This window comes from Babylonia areolata, chromosome 26 (genome assembly GCF_041734735.1).
Source record: "Babylonia areolata isolate BAREFJ2019XMU chromosome 26, ASM4173473v1, whole genome shotgun sequence".
Taxonomy (NCBI): domain Eukaryota; kingdom Metazoa; phylum Mollusca; class Gastropoda; order Neogastropoda; family Buccinidae; genus Babylonia; species Babylonia areolata.
Window position 1 is genome coordinate 33,698,731 of NC_134901.1, and position 17,030 is coordinate 33,715,760.

General features: G+C 46.1%; 1 protein-coding gene across 2 annotated transcripts in view; it reads left to right on the forward strand.

Moving 5' to 3' along the window:
- LOC143300650 (uncharacterized) overlaps positions 1-17,030 on the forward strand; it is a 238,561-nt gene that overhangs the window by 156,229 nt on the left and 65,302 nt on the right. For both annotated transcript variants that reach the window (XM_076614474.1, XM_076614476.1), the window contains exon 4: positions 12,558-12,619. In XM_076614474.1, coding sequence (XP_076470589.1) covers positions 12,558-12,619 — 62 coding nt within the window. The remainder of the gene's footprint in view (positions 1-12,557; positions 12,620-17,030) is intronic.

Genomic DNA, 17,030 nt, shown 5'->3' on the forward strand with positions numbered 1-17,030 from the left:
AAACTACGTCAATACATTACGAAAGCAAAATACGGAAATTGAAAAGAATATCTCTCACAAAGTCAGAAATTTCTCCTTCTTATTCTCCTTCTTCTTCTTCTTCTCCTCCTCCTCCTCCCTTCTCATTTCCCCCCCTCCCATAACACTGAAGTCATTTGAACACCGAACTGAAGAACTGTCCATCAGATTCCAGGTATGTGTGTTTCAATCAGTCTCTGCAAAATGGTTTTTCTGTCCATTCTGGATGAATTATACTACAAAATAAAAAAGAAGTGAATTATTTTGAACTCTCATAATCTAGGATGGCTTGTAAAATAACTGGACATGTACAAAATAGGGCCCGGTGTTTGTAGTCTGCTGCTGAGGGCAACAGACGGACAGTCAGTCAGTCAGACAGACAGAGAGATGACAGTAGTAGTGGTTGCTGTTGACGACCAGACAGAAGGGCGTGGTGAATGCCAACCTCTGACACTGTGCCAGGTAATCAGGCAGTCATCGTCAGTCAACAGAGAGATGGGGTCTTCGGGGAAGGGGGTGGGGGTGGGGTTGAATGTGTGTGTGTTTTGCTGTCTGGCTTTCTCTGTATTCCCGTCTGTCTCTGTCTTTTCTCTTCTCTTGTTTTCTTACTTTCTTTCTTCCCCTTTCTGCCTTCTTTCCGACTCTCTTTGTTCTGTCCTTTTCTTTCTTTGTCTTACTGATCTTTCTTTCTCCATTTCTTCCTGCTTTTTATTCATTTTGTCTTTCTGTTGTGTTTCTTTTATTGTCACTGTCTCCCTCCTGTTTCTGTCTTTTTTTCTTATATATTTTCTGTTTATCTATTTCGCCATTATTTTCTTCCTTCTCGACTCCCATTTTTCGAGATAACGGGTGACTGTTGTGCGTGGAAAGTCAGATGGAGGGCTGAGGATTTAGTGTGGGGTGGGGGTGTGTGTAGGGAGGGCCCCGTGACAGAAAGGGTTTGGCGTTGGACGTGTGAGTGACCAGGGTAGGAGGCGTCGTTTCGGCATGATGCTGTGTGCTTGGGAAAGGCACTTTGCTCCGATTACCCTCACTCCATCCACATGTAAATGGGTGCCTGATGTTGGCCGGGGAAGGTGAAGAACGGCGGAAGGAGAGGACTGGGCCCCGCGTTCCTATGCCGTGCCCAAGACACACCGGATGTGACGTCAGTGTCCCTTTGGCCTTAAACCGCCGTGGAACCTTTAACCTTATGGCTGTTGTGCTGACGTAGCATCATTGATGTGTGGTGTCCAGGGCTGGTCTGTATTGACGATCTTAGCGTTCAGAAACTTCTCAAACCAACGCGAAATTCTGTGGACCTTGAAACGTTCTTTACCAAACTCAGCACTGCTAAGATTGCTTATGCAACCCAGCCAGCACTGAAGACCGCCATTTACTGAAGACGATTTGTGTATATTTGAATTAAAGGTAAAAGGCCCCAATGCCTTTTCCGACCGGGGCAGTGGACTGACATCCAGTGTGTGGAAGGCGAGGCCCAGTGCATTCCTTCCGGACTCAAACCTGGCTGGAGTGAGGAACACCGGAGTAAAGTGTCTTTCCGAAGGACACAGCACCACGCCGAAACAGGGCCTCGAACCCCGGTCTCTGGTGAACGCCTTACCCACTCAGCCACGGTGCCTCTTGTCGCCACGTGCAGCGGCTGGATGTTCCTGTTCTTTGTTTGTTCCCCTTTCTGTACTCTTTGTTTGTTGTTTGTTCTGTTCTCTGTCTGTCTGTGTGTCTGTATTGTTTCCTTTCTTTTCCTTTTTCTTCTCACACTTGTGTCCCTTTTTTTGCTCTCTTTCTGTTTCTTCCTTCATGTTTTTTTTTTCTTCCTGCTCGCTCTTTCATGATAACGAGCGACGATTGTGTGCAGGGCTGTGTGCTGGATGTTTTGGGCTTAGGAGGGAGGGTGTGTATGTGTGTGTGTGTGTGTGTGTGTGTGTGTGTGTGTGTGTGAGACAGAGAGAGAAATATAAAAGGGAGAGAGAGGGTGTGTGTTTGTGTGTGTACGTGTGTGTGTGCGTGTGTGTGTGTGTGTGTGTGTGAAGGGGAAAGAGAGTGTTTGTGTGTGTGTGTGAGAGAGAGAGTGAGAGAGAGAAAGGGGTAGAGAGGGTTTGTGTGTGTGTGTGTGTGTGTGTGTGTTCGTTCGTGGGAGAGAGAGAGAGAAGAAGGAGAGAGAGTGTGTGTGTCCGTCCATCTGCTGCACTACACACTGCAGACCTTCGTCCATTTGCGAATTGTATATAGATGCCTCCTCAGCTGTTGCCTCCTCAGCTGTACTGATGGTCATAGTCGAATATGACTTACTATCATACATTGGCTTGAGAGAGAAAGGGAGACAGACAGACAGACAGATATAGAAACGAAAGGGGGAAAGAAAGAGGGGAGTGGGGTGGAGTCTGAATATGCGAAACGGGACTGGCGGGGTAGGAAAAGCAGGTACAGAAGTCACACTTTCCAGAAACCATAGACAGTGGCGGCACCATCAAATGGTGGGGAAATCAGACTTGCCCCTCCCCCCGCCCCCCTTCCCCCCCAGGCCCCCTTCCCTCCAACCCCCCCCCCCCCCCCCCGCGTGTCAAACCAGTCGCTACATTCACAACATTCATGTCAGCCATTTATTCTAAACACGCTGTAGTTTTTGGTTGTTGTTTTTTTCCCTGTCTTGACACATGGAGGCCCCTGCAGTCAACCGGGCTGTGAACACCGCTACACGATGGAAGGATGGCTGGTTTAGCACCAGGTGAAAGTCAATACCTCGCCCTCGCTCCAGTCTGCTGCCATCTGATGCAGCTTTGTCCTGTCTGATCCTGGATCAGGTGGCTGCTGGAAGACTGCACAGGGGCTTGAAACTGTTAAAGTTTGTGTGGAGGACACTCTTTCTCTCTCCCCTCCGCCCTCTCTCTCTCTCTATCTGCCTGCCTGTCTCTCTCTCGCTCTCTGCCTCTCTCTCCCTCTCTCTCTTTCTCTCTCTGCCTGCCTGTTTCTGTCTGTCTGTCTGTCTCTATCTGCCTCTCTCTCTGCCTCTCTCTCTTTCCTTTCCCACTCTGTCACCCACCCTTCTCTCTTTGTGTTTGTATTCTTTCTATCTCTCCCTCTCTTCCACTCTCTCCCTCCCTCCCTGTCTTTCTGTTTGCATGTTTCTATCTTCTCTCTCCATCTCTTCCTTACTCTCCTTCTGTCTCTCTTTGTCCCCCACCTCTCTCCCCCTCTCTCTCCCTCTCAGTTTATGCAACAAATGTTCTGTTGTACGTCAGCTCTGAGTTCTGAGGACTGCTGTAGCTGTTGCTGCAGTGAACACACACAGGCCGCAGCGGAACACTGCCGAACCTGGCATCACTTTGTTTTCACACCAGCTTGCACACCCTGACCTCGGCCCTCGTGGTCCGCTGGGCGATAAACACGATGACAGGAGGCGCCATCAGAGAGGCACAGAAGGTTCTGTACCGCCACGCTCTTTTGTAGTCCAAGACTGCAAATCGATGCAGGCTGACAATTACATGGGCGCTGAATATGTATGTAGAGTTGGCGGGGTTTGAATTGCTCAGATGACTACCGTCAGGTTGAGGGCAGGGAGGGACTGTGTCTGTCTTTCTTTCTCTCTCCCCCAAGTGCGGCAAATCGATGCCCTGATTCTTTTTTTTTCTTCTGTCTTTTCTTGTCTTTCCTGGGGAATTACTTGGGCGTGGAGTGTCTAGCGAGGGTCTCGAGGGAGGTGAGATGATGGTGATCAGAACAAGACAGGCGGGGGGGGGGGGGGGGAGGGGCGGGGTCTGTTTCTGTCGAATCATGGATCTATAGACAGTTCTCTTCTCTTTCGCTGCCGTGTGGCTGTGTGCTGGCCTGTCAGGGGCATGTCCTGATGGCGCTCCTTCCAGAGTCTCTTTCTTCACAGTTCATCCCGAGTCTGTTCTGTCCTTGTTTAGAACAACAACAACGACGACAGCAGCAACAACTACATCAACAAAAATAGATAAATAAATGAATGAATAAATAAATTAATACATAAATAGATAACCAAACAAAAACGCGAATGACGGTAACATTCAGTTAAAGAAACCATTGGGTTTTTTAGAAGCAGCTGGGGGTGTGGGTGGGTGGGGGGGAGGGGACTGTCATCGGTGTTCAGGGGAGGCCACCTACCACGGACTGTCATCGGTGGTCAGGGGAGGTCACCCACCACGGACTGTCATCGGTGGTCAGGGGAGGTCACCCACCACGGGCTGTCATCGGTGGTCAGGGGAGGTCACCCACCACGGACTGTCACCGGTGGTTAGGGGAGGTCACCCACCACGGACTGTCATCGGTGGTCAGGGGAGGTCACCCACCACGGGCTGTCATCGGTGGTCAGGGGAGGTCACCCACCACGGACTGTCATCGGTGGTCAGGGGAGGTCACCCACCACGGGCTGTCATCGGTGGTCAGGGGAGGTCACCCACCACGGACTGTCATCGGTGGTCAGGGGAGGTCACCCACCACGGACTGTCACCGGTGGTCAGGGGAGGTCACCCACCACGGACTGTCATCGGTGGTCAGGGGAGGTCACCCACCACGGGCTGTCATCGGTGGTCAGGGGAGGTCACCCACCACGGACTGTCATCGGTGGTCAGGGGAGGTCACCCACCACGGACTGTCACCGGTGGTCAGGGGAGGTCACCCACCACGGACTGTCACCGGTGGTTAGGGGAGGTCACCCACCACGGACTGTCATCGGTGGTCAGGGGAGGTCACCCACCACGGACTGTCACCGGTGGTTAGGGGAGGTCACCCACCACGGACTGTCACCGGTGGTCAGGGGAGGTCACCCACCACGGACTGTCATCGGTGATCAGGGGAGGTCACCCACCACGGACTGTCACCGGTGGTCAGGGGAGGTCACCCACCACGGACTGTCACCGGTGGTCAGGGGAGGTCACCCACCACGGACTGTCATCGGTGTGAAGGAGGAGGGGGACAGGGAGAACAGGAAGAGGCTGGGAAGGGGTGGGGCACAACAGGGAGCTCAGCTTCTGTCTGTCTGTCTGTCTGTCTGTCTGTCTCTCTCTCTCTCTTTCTCTCTTTCTCTCTTAGGTGTGATTTTTCACACACATACAGACCTACACACATACACACAAATATTCACGCACACACGCACGTACACACGTATACACACACACAAACATCGACGCACGCACGTACACACACACACACACACACACACACACACACACACACACACACACACACACACACAGAGAGAGAGAGAGAGAGAGGGGGCACCGCCGGAAATTGAATCACCTTTACTTTCTCATCCCTGTGTTTTACTGGGTTGAACAACAAAAAAACGGGAGGAGTGGGGACAGAAAATAAAGGAGGACAAAGAAAAAACTGAGAGAGAAATCGAACGAAAAGAAGAAGAAGAAAAAAGGGAAGATACAAAAACAAGAAAAAAGAGAAAGAGTGCATTAAAGAAAGAAGCAAGGAATAAATTGGGGGAGGGAGGGCAGGGGGTGAGGGTGTGTGTGTGTGTGGGGGGGGGGGACGGGTAAAAAAAAAAAGAGGATAAAACCGTAGAACAAAGAAAGAAAAAAGTCCCAAAAGATAGAAGAAGAACAAATCAGAAAGGAGAGGCAGAGACGAAGATAGACCGAAGTGAGAGAAAAGAAAGAATAAATAAATAAAGAGGAGATTGAGAAAAAAACCAACAACAAGAAAAAAACAGAAGTTGTACAAGAGAGAACAGGGGAAGAGTGATGCTGAGACAAGGAACATCCAGACAGGAGGAGGGCGGGGGTGGAGGGGGGAGGGGGGACGAATGAAGGAAGGAAAGAAAGAAGAAAGAAAAAAAGAACGAAAAGAGAGAAAGGAAAGCAAACAGGTAGTTTGTATAATTCATGATGATGATGGTGACGATGGTGATGATGATTATGATGGTGATGGTGATGTGATAACTCTACTACTGCTACTTATAATCATCATCATTATCATCTTCTTCGTCATAATAATAATAATGAATATGATGATGGTGGTGGTGATGATGATGATAATGATAATTGATGATGATAATTGCAGTGATGGCAATAATATTGGAAACGATGATGATGGTAATAACGACAATAATAATTGATGATGATGATAATTACAATGATAACAATCATATTGGTAACGATGATGATGGTAGTAACAATAATAACTGATGATGATGATTACAATGATAATAGTAAGATTGGTAATGATGATGATGACAGACAAAAGAGGGCGTTGGGCAGGAATAAGAACGATCAGAATCATGTCATCATTTTAGTGGTGAAGTATGTGATACATGCTGATTATAAGAAATACGGTAAACGAAAGACGGAACAGAAGAAAGGAAGGAAGGAAGGAAGGACGAAAGGGAGGAAGTGCTGAGTTCGCTTAGAAAGGAAGGAAGGAAGGAAAGAGAAAGTAATGAAAGCAAGTGAAACAGGAGGAAAAAGAAGAAGAAAGGAAATAGAAGAAAAGTCAGATCAGTCTCAGAAAGCAAGAAAGTAAAGAAAAGAACAAGAATTAAGATCAAGAGAGAAAGAGAGAGAGAGGGGAGTGGCACAAGAAGGGGGGAAAGAAGAGAGCGACAGAAAGAAAAAAGAAGAAAGAAACAGAGGAAGGAAGTTGTTGATTCCATGTGAGAAAGACAGAAAGGAGGGAAAGGGGAGAACGAATAAAGAAAGTAAAGGAAGGATGACAGGAACGACAAATAAAACAAAGGGGAACCTCCCACCACCACCACCACCACCACCTGTCTGTCTGTCTCTCTGTCTGTTGGTCTGTCTGTCTGTCTACTGGATGTCTGTCTGTCTGTTGCTCTGTCTGTCTGTTGATCTGCCTGCTGGTCTGTCTGTCTGTCTGCTGGTCTGTCTGTTGTCTGTCTGTTGGTCTGTGTGTCTGTCTGTTGGTCTGTCTGTCTGTTGTCTGTCTGTTGGTCTGTGTGTCTGTCTGTTGGTCTGTCTGTCTGTCGTCTTTTCTTTCTCAGTCCTCAAATGGTTCCTTTGCGCTCAGTTTAGTGAAAAGCAACATTAAAAAGACACACAGCCAGCTATGTAGTGCGCGCGCGCGCGCGCACACACACACACACACACACACACACACACACATGCGCGCACGCGTATTAGAAAGAAATGAAGGGGAAAAACAAAACAGTGGAAGATATGAAGACATACAAAGAAAATCGCCGACCTTCGTAAATACATAAACAAATGAATAAATAAACAGAAAAATCAACAACAAAACAAAACATTAACGAAGTAGAAGTAAACAATCAAAGACAAAAACCAAACCAAAACCAAACCAAAACCAAAACAAAACCAAAAAAAAAGTACAAGGACAAAAGAAAACCAGAACTGATGATGCAGGTCAGGAATGGAAGTTCCCTTCAGGGGAGCGAACCACTTCTAACCGGACGGCTCCTGATAAATGACCGGTGGCTGACCGATAAATGCCGCCAATGCCTTCTGTCCGACAACATCAAAGATGGACAACAGCCAGCATCTCTTCCGTAGCGCTCATCATTCGGGACACACACACACACACACACACACACACACAGAGAGAGAGAGAGAGAGAGAGAGAGAGAGAGAGAGAGAGAGAAAACATCGAGAGCAGAAAGAGTGATGAAGACAGAAAGAAAGAACAAAAGAAGAAGAAAAAAGAAAGAAAGAAAAAATGAAAGACAGAAAAAAAGAAGAAAGAAAGTGAGAAAAAAAAAGAAAAAGAAAAGAAAACAGATAAAAAGAAAGAAAAAAAAACGAAAGGAGAAAAAAAAAAAAGGAATAAAAAAAGAAAAGAAAAAAAGACAGAATAAATATTAAAGATAAGAAAAACGAAATAGAGTAATTTGAAACAATAAAAAAAAAATTAAAATGTGTGGGGAATGATAAGAATGGAAACAGTGCGATCACCGGAGTCTTTTTCAGCGAGGAAGAGTTATGATAAGCCATAACTAGCAGTCAGTTTTTGTTTGTTTGTTGTTATTGTTGTCGGTGTGTGTGTGTGTGTGTGTGTGTGTGTGTGTGTGTGTGAGAGAGAGAGAGAGAGAGAGAGAGAGAGAGAATCAAAATAAGAGAAATTGCTGTATCTTGAATACATATATGTATGTTTATGTGCGCATGTGCATGCATTTGTGTACCAATGGTTGTGATTATTTCAGTGTATATGGGTTCCTGTATTCAGGTACGCGAGTTTAGGTGTATACTTATATGTATGTGGGCATAGATATATATTTATGTATGTATGTATAGTGAGTGTGTGTGTGTGTGTGTGTGTGTGTGTGTGTCGGTTGTTGTTTTCTTTCTCTTTTTGTTGTTGTCGTTGTTGTGGGTTTTTTTTAATTCCTCAAAACTCGAGTGTGTGTGCATATGGGAGATAAGATTTGCATATATTTACATTTTGCGATTTCTTTTTGTTGCAAAATATGGTGCACTTATTATAGTTCACAACCCCTTCAAATGGGGCTTTGGCCTTACTGAATAAAATTTTGATTCTGTGTATGAGAGAGAGAGAGAGAGTGTGTGTGTGTGTGTGTTGTTGTTGTTGTTGTTGTTTTGGTTCTTTGTGTGCTGTTGTTTTTCCGTTATCGTCTTTATAATTATGTGTTTATTTATTTGTCTTTTCTCTGTTTCTTTTGTTTTGTTTCTTTCTCAGATCTGTCTTTTTCCTTTCTTTTGTAGTTTGTTTCTGCTGTTTGTTGTTGTTGTTGTTGTTATGTATTTATTTATCTGTTGTTTATTTTTTGTATTTGTTTATTTATCTGTGATTTTATTTATATATTGGTTTATTTGGTTAGTGGTTATTGATGAACGTGTTTTCTACATGTGTCTGTTTCTCTCCGATGTGTGCTGTGTTCTCTTTCTTAAATCTTCCATTCTTTTTTTTTTTCTTTCGTTTTTTTTATTCTTGTGTTTCGTGTTTTGTGTATTTTCTTTTATTTCTGTAATTGTTCCTTGCTTTCTTTGGCTTTGCTTCCATTTCTTTTTTTGTTCATTTCTTTTATTTTTTTATAATCCATTCCTATTGTCGGTCTGTCGTGGTGTTCGTTCTGTATTTTTTCTTCATCATTTCTTCCCGGAAACCTTACACTCATTCGGTGTTTTCTTGTTGATGTTAGTTTTTTGGTTTTTGTTTTTTCGTTTTGTTTTTTATTTCATCCCCTATAATTTTGTTTTTCCATTCTTCCAGTGTGTCTGTGTGTCTTCTACGTTTTCTTGTTTTCTTTTTAGAGGGCTGTTTTTCTTTCCTATTTTCCTTCCTTTTAACTCTTTTTCCGTTCCGTTATCTGATTGTTTATTCGCGATTTCTGGGGATTTCTTTTGGGTTTTTTTGTTTGGTTGGGTTTGTTTGTTTTTTTTTGGGGGGAGGGGTTGTTTTTTTGTTTTTGTTTTTGTTTTTTTTTGCTTCTCCGTGTATATACTTCGTGGCTGTACGTCAGTGGAGGGGCCATATTGTCGCCGTTCAATTTTACATTACTTTAGATAACGTACAGGCAGACTGCGCTGGAGAGAGAAAGAGCGAAAAAAAAAAGATAGATATTTTCAGGAAGATGCTGTTATAAACGGGCATGAGAAGGGCCGCGGAAAACGGGAGAATGAGGATGGGGAATGACACACTGTGTCATCTTTGTGCTGGTGGGGGATGGGGAATGACACACTGTGTCAGCTTTGTGCTGGTGAAGGATGGGGAATGACACACTGTGTCAGCTTTGTGCTGGTGGGGGATGGGGAATGACACACTGTGTCAGCGTTGTGCTGGTGGGGGATGGGGAATGACACACACTGTCAGCTTTGTGCTGGTGGAGGAGTGGTGGTGGGGGAGTGGTGAATGGGTTTGATTCAAGGCTGTCTGAATACAAACACAACAACAAGAATAACAACAACAACAGCTGTATGGAGAAAATCCATCCAAGCACATTATCTTCAGACTCAAACATGTGATAACCCAGAAAAAAAAAATGAAACACATTTTGTATGCTTTTTGGATATCTGTGTCTGTAACCTGTGAGGCCAAAAAAACTGACACACACAGAGAGGTGAATGTAAATAAAGCAATGGAATGACACGTTATTTTTCTACAATGAACTACGTATTAAAGCATGCAGACCTGTACGACAGTGTTACACTTTCACCAAGCTCGTAGCTCTTGACGCGTCGGGATATGAGAAGGTCCGGTGTAGTATCCCAGATTGTCCCCCACCTGGAAACGTCCGCGGGGGACATTTCCAGCGGTCAATTTGTCCCCAGGGGACCTTTCTCACCGTTCATAATGTCCCCTGCGGACATTGTTAGCGGCCAAAATGTCCCCATTTGGGGGTTTTAGCCTCATTCTGAAATGTCCCCCTTGCCCAGAAAATGTCCTCCCCATGTATCCCGTAACATCCCCTTTGCCAAAAATGCCCCCCCTCTCCACCTCCCCCTTACCCCTGTAATTGTCTTTGTCTGATGCGTGCATGCGTGTGTGTGTGTGTGTGAGTGTGTGTGTGGGAGGGGGGCTGAGGAGCGTGCGAATGTATGTCTGTATGCATATACGCGTGCACGTGTAGGTATATGTGAAAGTTATTTAAGTGATAAAAACCATTTTCAATGGTATATATTCCCTGAGTTTTCCCTGTCTTTCTGTCAGCGTGATAATGCCACTGGGTAAAGTATCTGAAAATGCATCAGTTGGAAAAAACTGAAGAGATTATCATATGGGAGAGAGACAGACACAGACAGAGAGAGGGACAGACAGAAAGAAAGACGTGTGTATATGTGTTAGTGACTTGAAAATATTGAAATAACAGTTTGAATTCCACGGACATAAACTTTTAAGAGAGAAACAAACATGTGGTGTAACAAAATGTTCATGTCCTCAATACATCAATTTTTGCCACGTCAGACCACAAAATAAAATAACAATAACAATTGTAAAAACAAAAACATACAACAACTAAAAAATATGATTTTCTCTGTGGTGCAAAATATCTCTTCGTATTGTGTTGAGGCCAGCAGTTCTGCGAAATACTCTTTTCTCGACTTTTTTCTTTGTTCTGCATCTCTGAGTGCACTTGGATTAAAAAAACAAAAACAAAAACAAAAACACCCCGACCTTTTTTCAAGTATGAAACCACATGGGCACAGTTTTCATCACCCACGCTGAATTCGATACATCCAGCTTTTAACACTCTTGCAAAGAAAAATCAGTCATCGCTAAAACCACACACACACACACACACACACACACACACACACACACACACACACACACACATACATATGTGTGTGTGTGTGTGTGTGTGTGTGTGTGTGTGTATAACAGCTTCCGCTGTTCCTGATGTGACGGTTGGTATACTTCAGAGAAAGAGGACCGTCTTTTGACTACTGACACGACCTACACCAATATAGTTACACACACACACACACACACACACACACACACCGCTCGCAGATGTAGCAAATGTTCTGTTGGAGAAAAGCTGGTGGCGTGAGGAGGGGGTCGGTTGGGGGGGGGGGGGGTTGAGGGGAGGGGGCATTTTCGGCGGAGGGGACGTAACGGGATACAAGGGGGTGACATTTTCAGGGTAAGGGGGACATTTCAAAATGACCCTAAAATGCAAAACAGGGGACATTTTGGCCGCTGAAAATGTCCGCAGGGGACATTATGAACGGTAAGAAAGTCCCCGGGGGACATTTCCAGCGGTCAAATTGTCCCCCGGGGACGTTTCCGGGGTGGGGGACAGTCTGAGATGCTACACCGGCATGTTTGTTTTTGTTTGTTTGTTGCTGTTTTTTCATCCGCAGATTTCTTTGTAGCGTGTTATGTGCACCAGTCTGCACGCTTTGACACTTTGAAACTGAAACTGTATGTTAGCACGCGCGCGCCTGTGTGTTTTTGTGTGCATACGTATGTATATGCGCGCGCGTGCGCGTGTGTCATGGCGCTTTTCGCTTGGGTAAAAAATTTTTTTTTAAAGATGTTGACCCGAGTGCTTTGGTTCTGGGAAGTTTTCATAACAACAGATAAGAGAGAAAAAAAGGCAACTATGTCTTGTGTGAAATCCCGTTAACACTCACAGGAGTGAAGAAAAAGCCAGCAAAAAGCCTGTTCGTTTTGATCTTTGTCACGGCCAACATCACAGCGCCAGTCACCCGGCGGGAGTGCTGACACACTGTAAACCTGGAGTGCTGACACACTGTAAACCTGGAGTGCTGACACACTGTAAACCTGTCCGCAGAGACCCGATCAGCCAGGTCGGCCCTTTCTTCTTCCGCTGACAGCTCCGAATGCACATCTATATCTATAGTACGCGTCTGGACGCGACTGTGAACTGAATGAATGTGTGTGTGTGTGTGTGTGTGTGTGTGTGTGGTTGTGTGTGTGTGTGTGCGTGTGTGTGTGTGTGCGTGTGTGTGTGTGTGTGTGTGTGTGTGTGCGTACATGTGTGTGCGTGCGTGCGTGCGTGTGTGTGTGTGTGTGTGTGTGTGTGTGTGTGTGTTCTCGCTTGCGTGAGTGTATGTGGTGCATTTTTAATGACCAAACCTCATGGTCTGTGTTTTTCTGTGTTTTTGCAGAACGGATTCCGACGGTCCAGTTGGGCGAGGATTCAAGTTCATCGTGGTGGCTTTCAGTGAAGGTAAGGCGAGAGGGACGGAGGGTGGGGGGGAGAAAGAGGGAGACTCTGTGTGTGTGAATGTGTGTGTGTGTGTGGGTGTCTGACTTCAGTAGAGGAAAGGTTCAAACGGCGGAAGGAGAGGACGTGGCCCCGCCTTCCTGTGCCGTGCCCTGGACACAGTGGTTATGACTTTACTGCACGCTCCGATGGCCGTAAAAGGCTATGGAGACCCTATTAAAAATTCCTGTCTGTCTCTTTGTTTGTGTGTCTCTCCATGTGTGTGTGTGTGTGTGTTTCTTGCTTGCTTGCTTGCTTGTTTGTTTGTTTGTTGTATATCGTGTTTGTTTGTTTGTATGTTTGTCCCCCGGGACAGAAACAAAGTTTGTCCCCCGCGACAGAAACAAAGCAACGCAAACATCGTTTACAGGAGTGGGGAGGGAAGGGAGTGTGGTGGACAGGAAGAAGTCAGCTGTCTTGCTCTGCACTGCAGTCACCAAGACTGTGGAAACAAAAAGAAAGGGGGGATGACGCCATAAGAGAGGGAGAGAGAGAGAGAAATGAAGAAAAAAAATCGATTTTTATCTTTGTAAATCTGCATCCATGCCCATTATTTCAGGCGTCTGTCCAAAACCTTCCTTACTGCTCGCACACACAAGCATGCACGCACACACACACACGCACACACACTCATGCACACAGAGCTTCCGCCATCTTGTCAGTATGCTGCCTATTGATTGGCCGAGAGAAAGAGAAAAAAGGGGACACAATCCACGACAGTTCCGACAGTCGCTGGGATTTACTCAGTTCTGTGGGACAAGGGGAGGCAATGCGGCCAACCTGCAGGACATTGCGCTGTGTTTCCATTCCGTTCAGGGATTGATAAAGGACAGTCAGGACATGACCCTGTGTTTCCATTCCGTTCAGGGATTGATAAAGGACAGGCAGGACATGACGCTGTGTTTCCATTCCGTTCAGGGATTGATAAAGGAAAGGCAGGACATGACGCTGTGTTTCCATTCCGTTCAGGGATTGATAAAGGAAAGGCAGGACATTGCGCTGTGTTTCCATTCCGTTCAGGGATTGATAAAGGACAGTCAGGACATGACCCTGTGTTTCCATTCCGTTCAGGGATTGATAAAGGACAGTCAGGACATGACCCTGTGTTTCCATTCCGTTCAGGGATTGATAAAGGACAGTCAGGACATGACCCTGTGTTTCCATTCCGTTCAGGGATTGATAAAGGAAAGGCAGGACATGACGCTGTGTTTCCATTCCGTTCAGGGATTGATAAAGGACAGTCAGGACATGACCCTGTGTTTCCATTCCGTTCAGGGATTGATAAAGGACAGTCAGGACATGACCCTGTGTTTCCATTCCGTTCAGGGATTAATAAAGGACAGTCAGGACAGGGCGCTGTGTTTCTATTCCGTTCAGGGTTTGATAAAGGAAAGTCAGGACATGACCCTGTGTTTCCATTCCGTTCAGGGTTTGATAAAGGAAAGGCAGGACATGACGCTATGTTTCCATTCCGTTCAGGGATTGATAAAGGAAAGGCAGGACATGACGCTGTGTTTCCATTCCGTTCAGGGATTGATAAAGGACAGGCAGGACATGACGCTGTGTTTCCATTCCGTTCAGGGATTGATAAAGGAAAGGCAGGACATGACGCTGTGTTTCCATTCCGTTCAGGGATTGATAAAGGAAAGGCAGGACATGACGCTGTGTTTCCATTCCGTTCAGGGATTGATAAAGGACAGGCAGGACATGACGCTGTGTTTCTATTCCGTTCAGGGATTGATAAAGGAAAGTCAGGGATGGGTAGAAAAAGAACAGATGATTGGAAATGAAAAAAATAAACTAACAAAAAATAGTGAGTAAACTTTGGACGAGAATAACATGGAAGGATGTCTGTTGGTCACACACATGGCACACACATACACACACGCGCACACGCGCGCGCGCACATGCATGCACACACGCACGCACGCACACACACACAAACACATACACACACTCGCGCGCATGCACGCACGCGCGCGCGCACGCACGCGCACACACACACACACACACACACACACACACACACAGTGCATGTGATATGACGAAGTGTGTGTGGGTTCTGGTTGGCTTAGATAGGAGCGGACCAAACGTGTGTAAGTGTGCTGTTAAACCTGCAGCAGCATAGATAGCGGGAAGAACAAGAATATGTGCGTGCGCACGCGCGCGCGGGTGTGTTTGTATGTGTTTCTGAACTTTGAATGTGTTAAGTGCCAGTTAAAAGTTCTGAGGGATTCTTCTCTTCGGATATAAGTATCCATATCAGTCAATGGGAACATATGTGTGAGCGACTTGCCTGACGGCACCTCCACAGAGTGAAACTGCTTCTGTGACCCCCCCCCCCCTTCTCTGTCTGTCTGTCTGTCTCTCTCTCTCTTTCTGTCTCTGTCTCTCTCCAAGCAATTATCGGCACATTTCCGCATATTTGTCACCCCAGCCTATCTTTTTACAACCACGACAAAGCTCCACACACACACACACACACACACACACACACACACACACACACACACAAACCCCGCGGCAAAAGCTACAAACAAAGTCTGCTGGTTAACCAGAAGACGTGTGTAGGGTGAGAGTGATGCGAGGGGGTGCATGTGCTGATGATGCTTCTGCTTCTGCTGCTACTGTTGTTACTGCTGTTGCTTCTGCTGCTGCTGTTGTTGTTACTGCTGTTGCTTCTGCTGTTGTTACTGCTGTTGCTTCTGCTGCTGCTGCTGCTGTTGTTGTTGTTACTGCTGTTGCTTCTGCTGCTGCTGTTGTTGTTACTGCTGTTGCTTCTGCTGCTGCTGCTGTTGTTACTGCTGTTGCTCCTGTTGCTGCTATCACTGCTGTTGTTACTGCTGTTGTTCCTGTTGCTGCTGCTGTTGTTACTGCTGTTGTTCCTGTTGCTGTTGTTACTGCTGTTGCTCCTGTTGCTGTTGTTACTGCTGTTGTTCCTGTTGCTGCTGCTGTTGTTCCTGTTGCTGTTGTTACTGCTGTTGCTCCTGTTGCTGTTGTTACTGCTGTTGCCCCTGTTGCTGCTGTCACTGCTGTGTTGGTGTTGTTGCTGGCACTGTTGCTTTTATTCCTAATGCTGGTATCACTGCTGTTATGTTGCTACTACCACTGCTGTTGCTGCTGCTGTTATTGCTGCTGTCACTGCTGTTACTTATGTCGCTACTATCACTGCTGTTAATGCTGCTGCTGCTGTTGCAATACATACACATAGCGGGCACACACACGGTAAACACACACACACACACACACACACACACACACACACACACACACACACACACACACTCACACTACATGATGATTTCAGTAGAGGGTAAAGTGGGGTGGGTAGGTGGATGAAGAATACAAACAGCTAGCTATACTTCATCACGCCCAAAGGCCTGTTTGAACAGGTGGAGTTTCCAGTTCGTTTTGAAAGAGGACAGCGTTGGAACGTGACGGAGATCCAGAGGAAGAGAATTCCAGACAGAAGGTGCTTGATAGTGAAAGGCCCTTTGACCAAAATAATTTCTCTGAAGAGGTTTTGGGGACTCGAAGGAGCGGTGGTCTCGTGGGAATAAGCCCGACTAGGAAGCAAGTGTCCTGGTTCGAGTCTCATATGCGGACAGGGACTTTTTGCCACCACCCTACCCCTCCCCTCCTTGAGTGGTGGCCTGGGTGCTAGTGTCCCGGATTAGACTATAAACTGAGGTCCCATTTGCAGCATATACGTAACGCACGTAGAAGAACACACGGGAAAAAAGTGTCCCTGGCAAACTTCTGCCGGGAAATCCACTTTGACAGTAAAACAAGTCCACTTCCATACAGAAAAAGAAGAAGAAATGGTGGCGACGCTCCCTTCTTGGGGAGAACTGTCTGGTTTTCACACAGGAAATCTGGTGACAATACAATACAATACAGTACAGTGCAGTGCAGTGCAGTGCAGTACAGTACAACAGTAACAGCAGCATTTATACAGTTGCCTCTATAGCCTTTTTATATATTCTTTGTTCGGCTTTGAAGTATTGTTTGGGGGTGGGGGGGTTACGATTTTTTTTTTTTTTTTTTTTTTTTTGGTGGTAATTTGGGGATGATAGATTAAGCGGAAATGGCTGGCGTTCTCAGCATGGCCTGGTCTAATTTGCCATAAGGAGCTAAATGGTTGGGATACTGTGTCATGAACTGTGTTTTGTGGGTTTGTCTTAGTGCTTTTTTGTAGATGTGACAAGTTTTGTGTTGACGGGGTTGAGCATTTGTATGATTTGACAGTCCTGATGTGGCCCTGTGCTGGCTGGACAACTATGAGCAACAAGAACAATGTATGCAGTTCATGTTCTCCCTTCCCTCACCCCTGACCTCCATCCTCAGTGGGTGTTGATGGTGTTCACAAGATGTG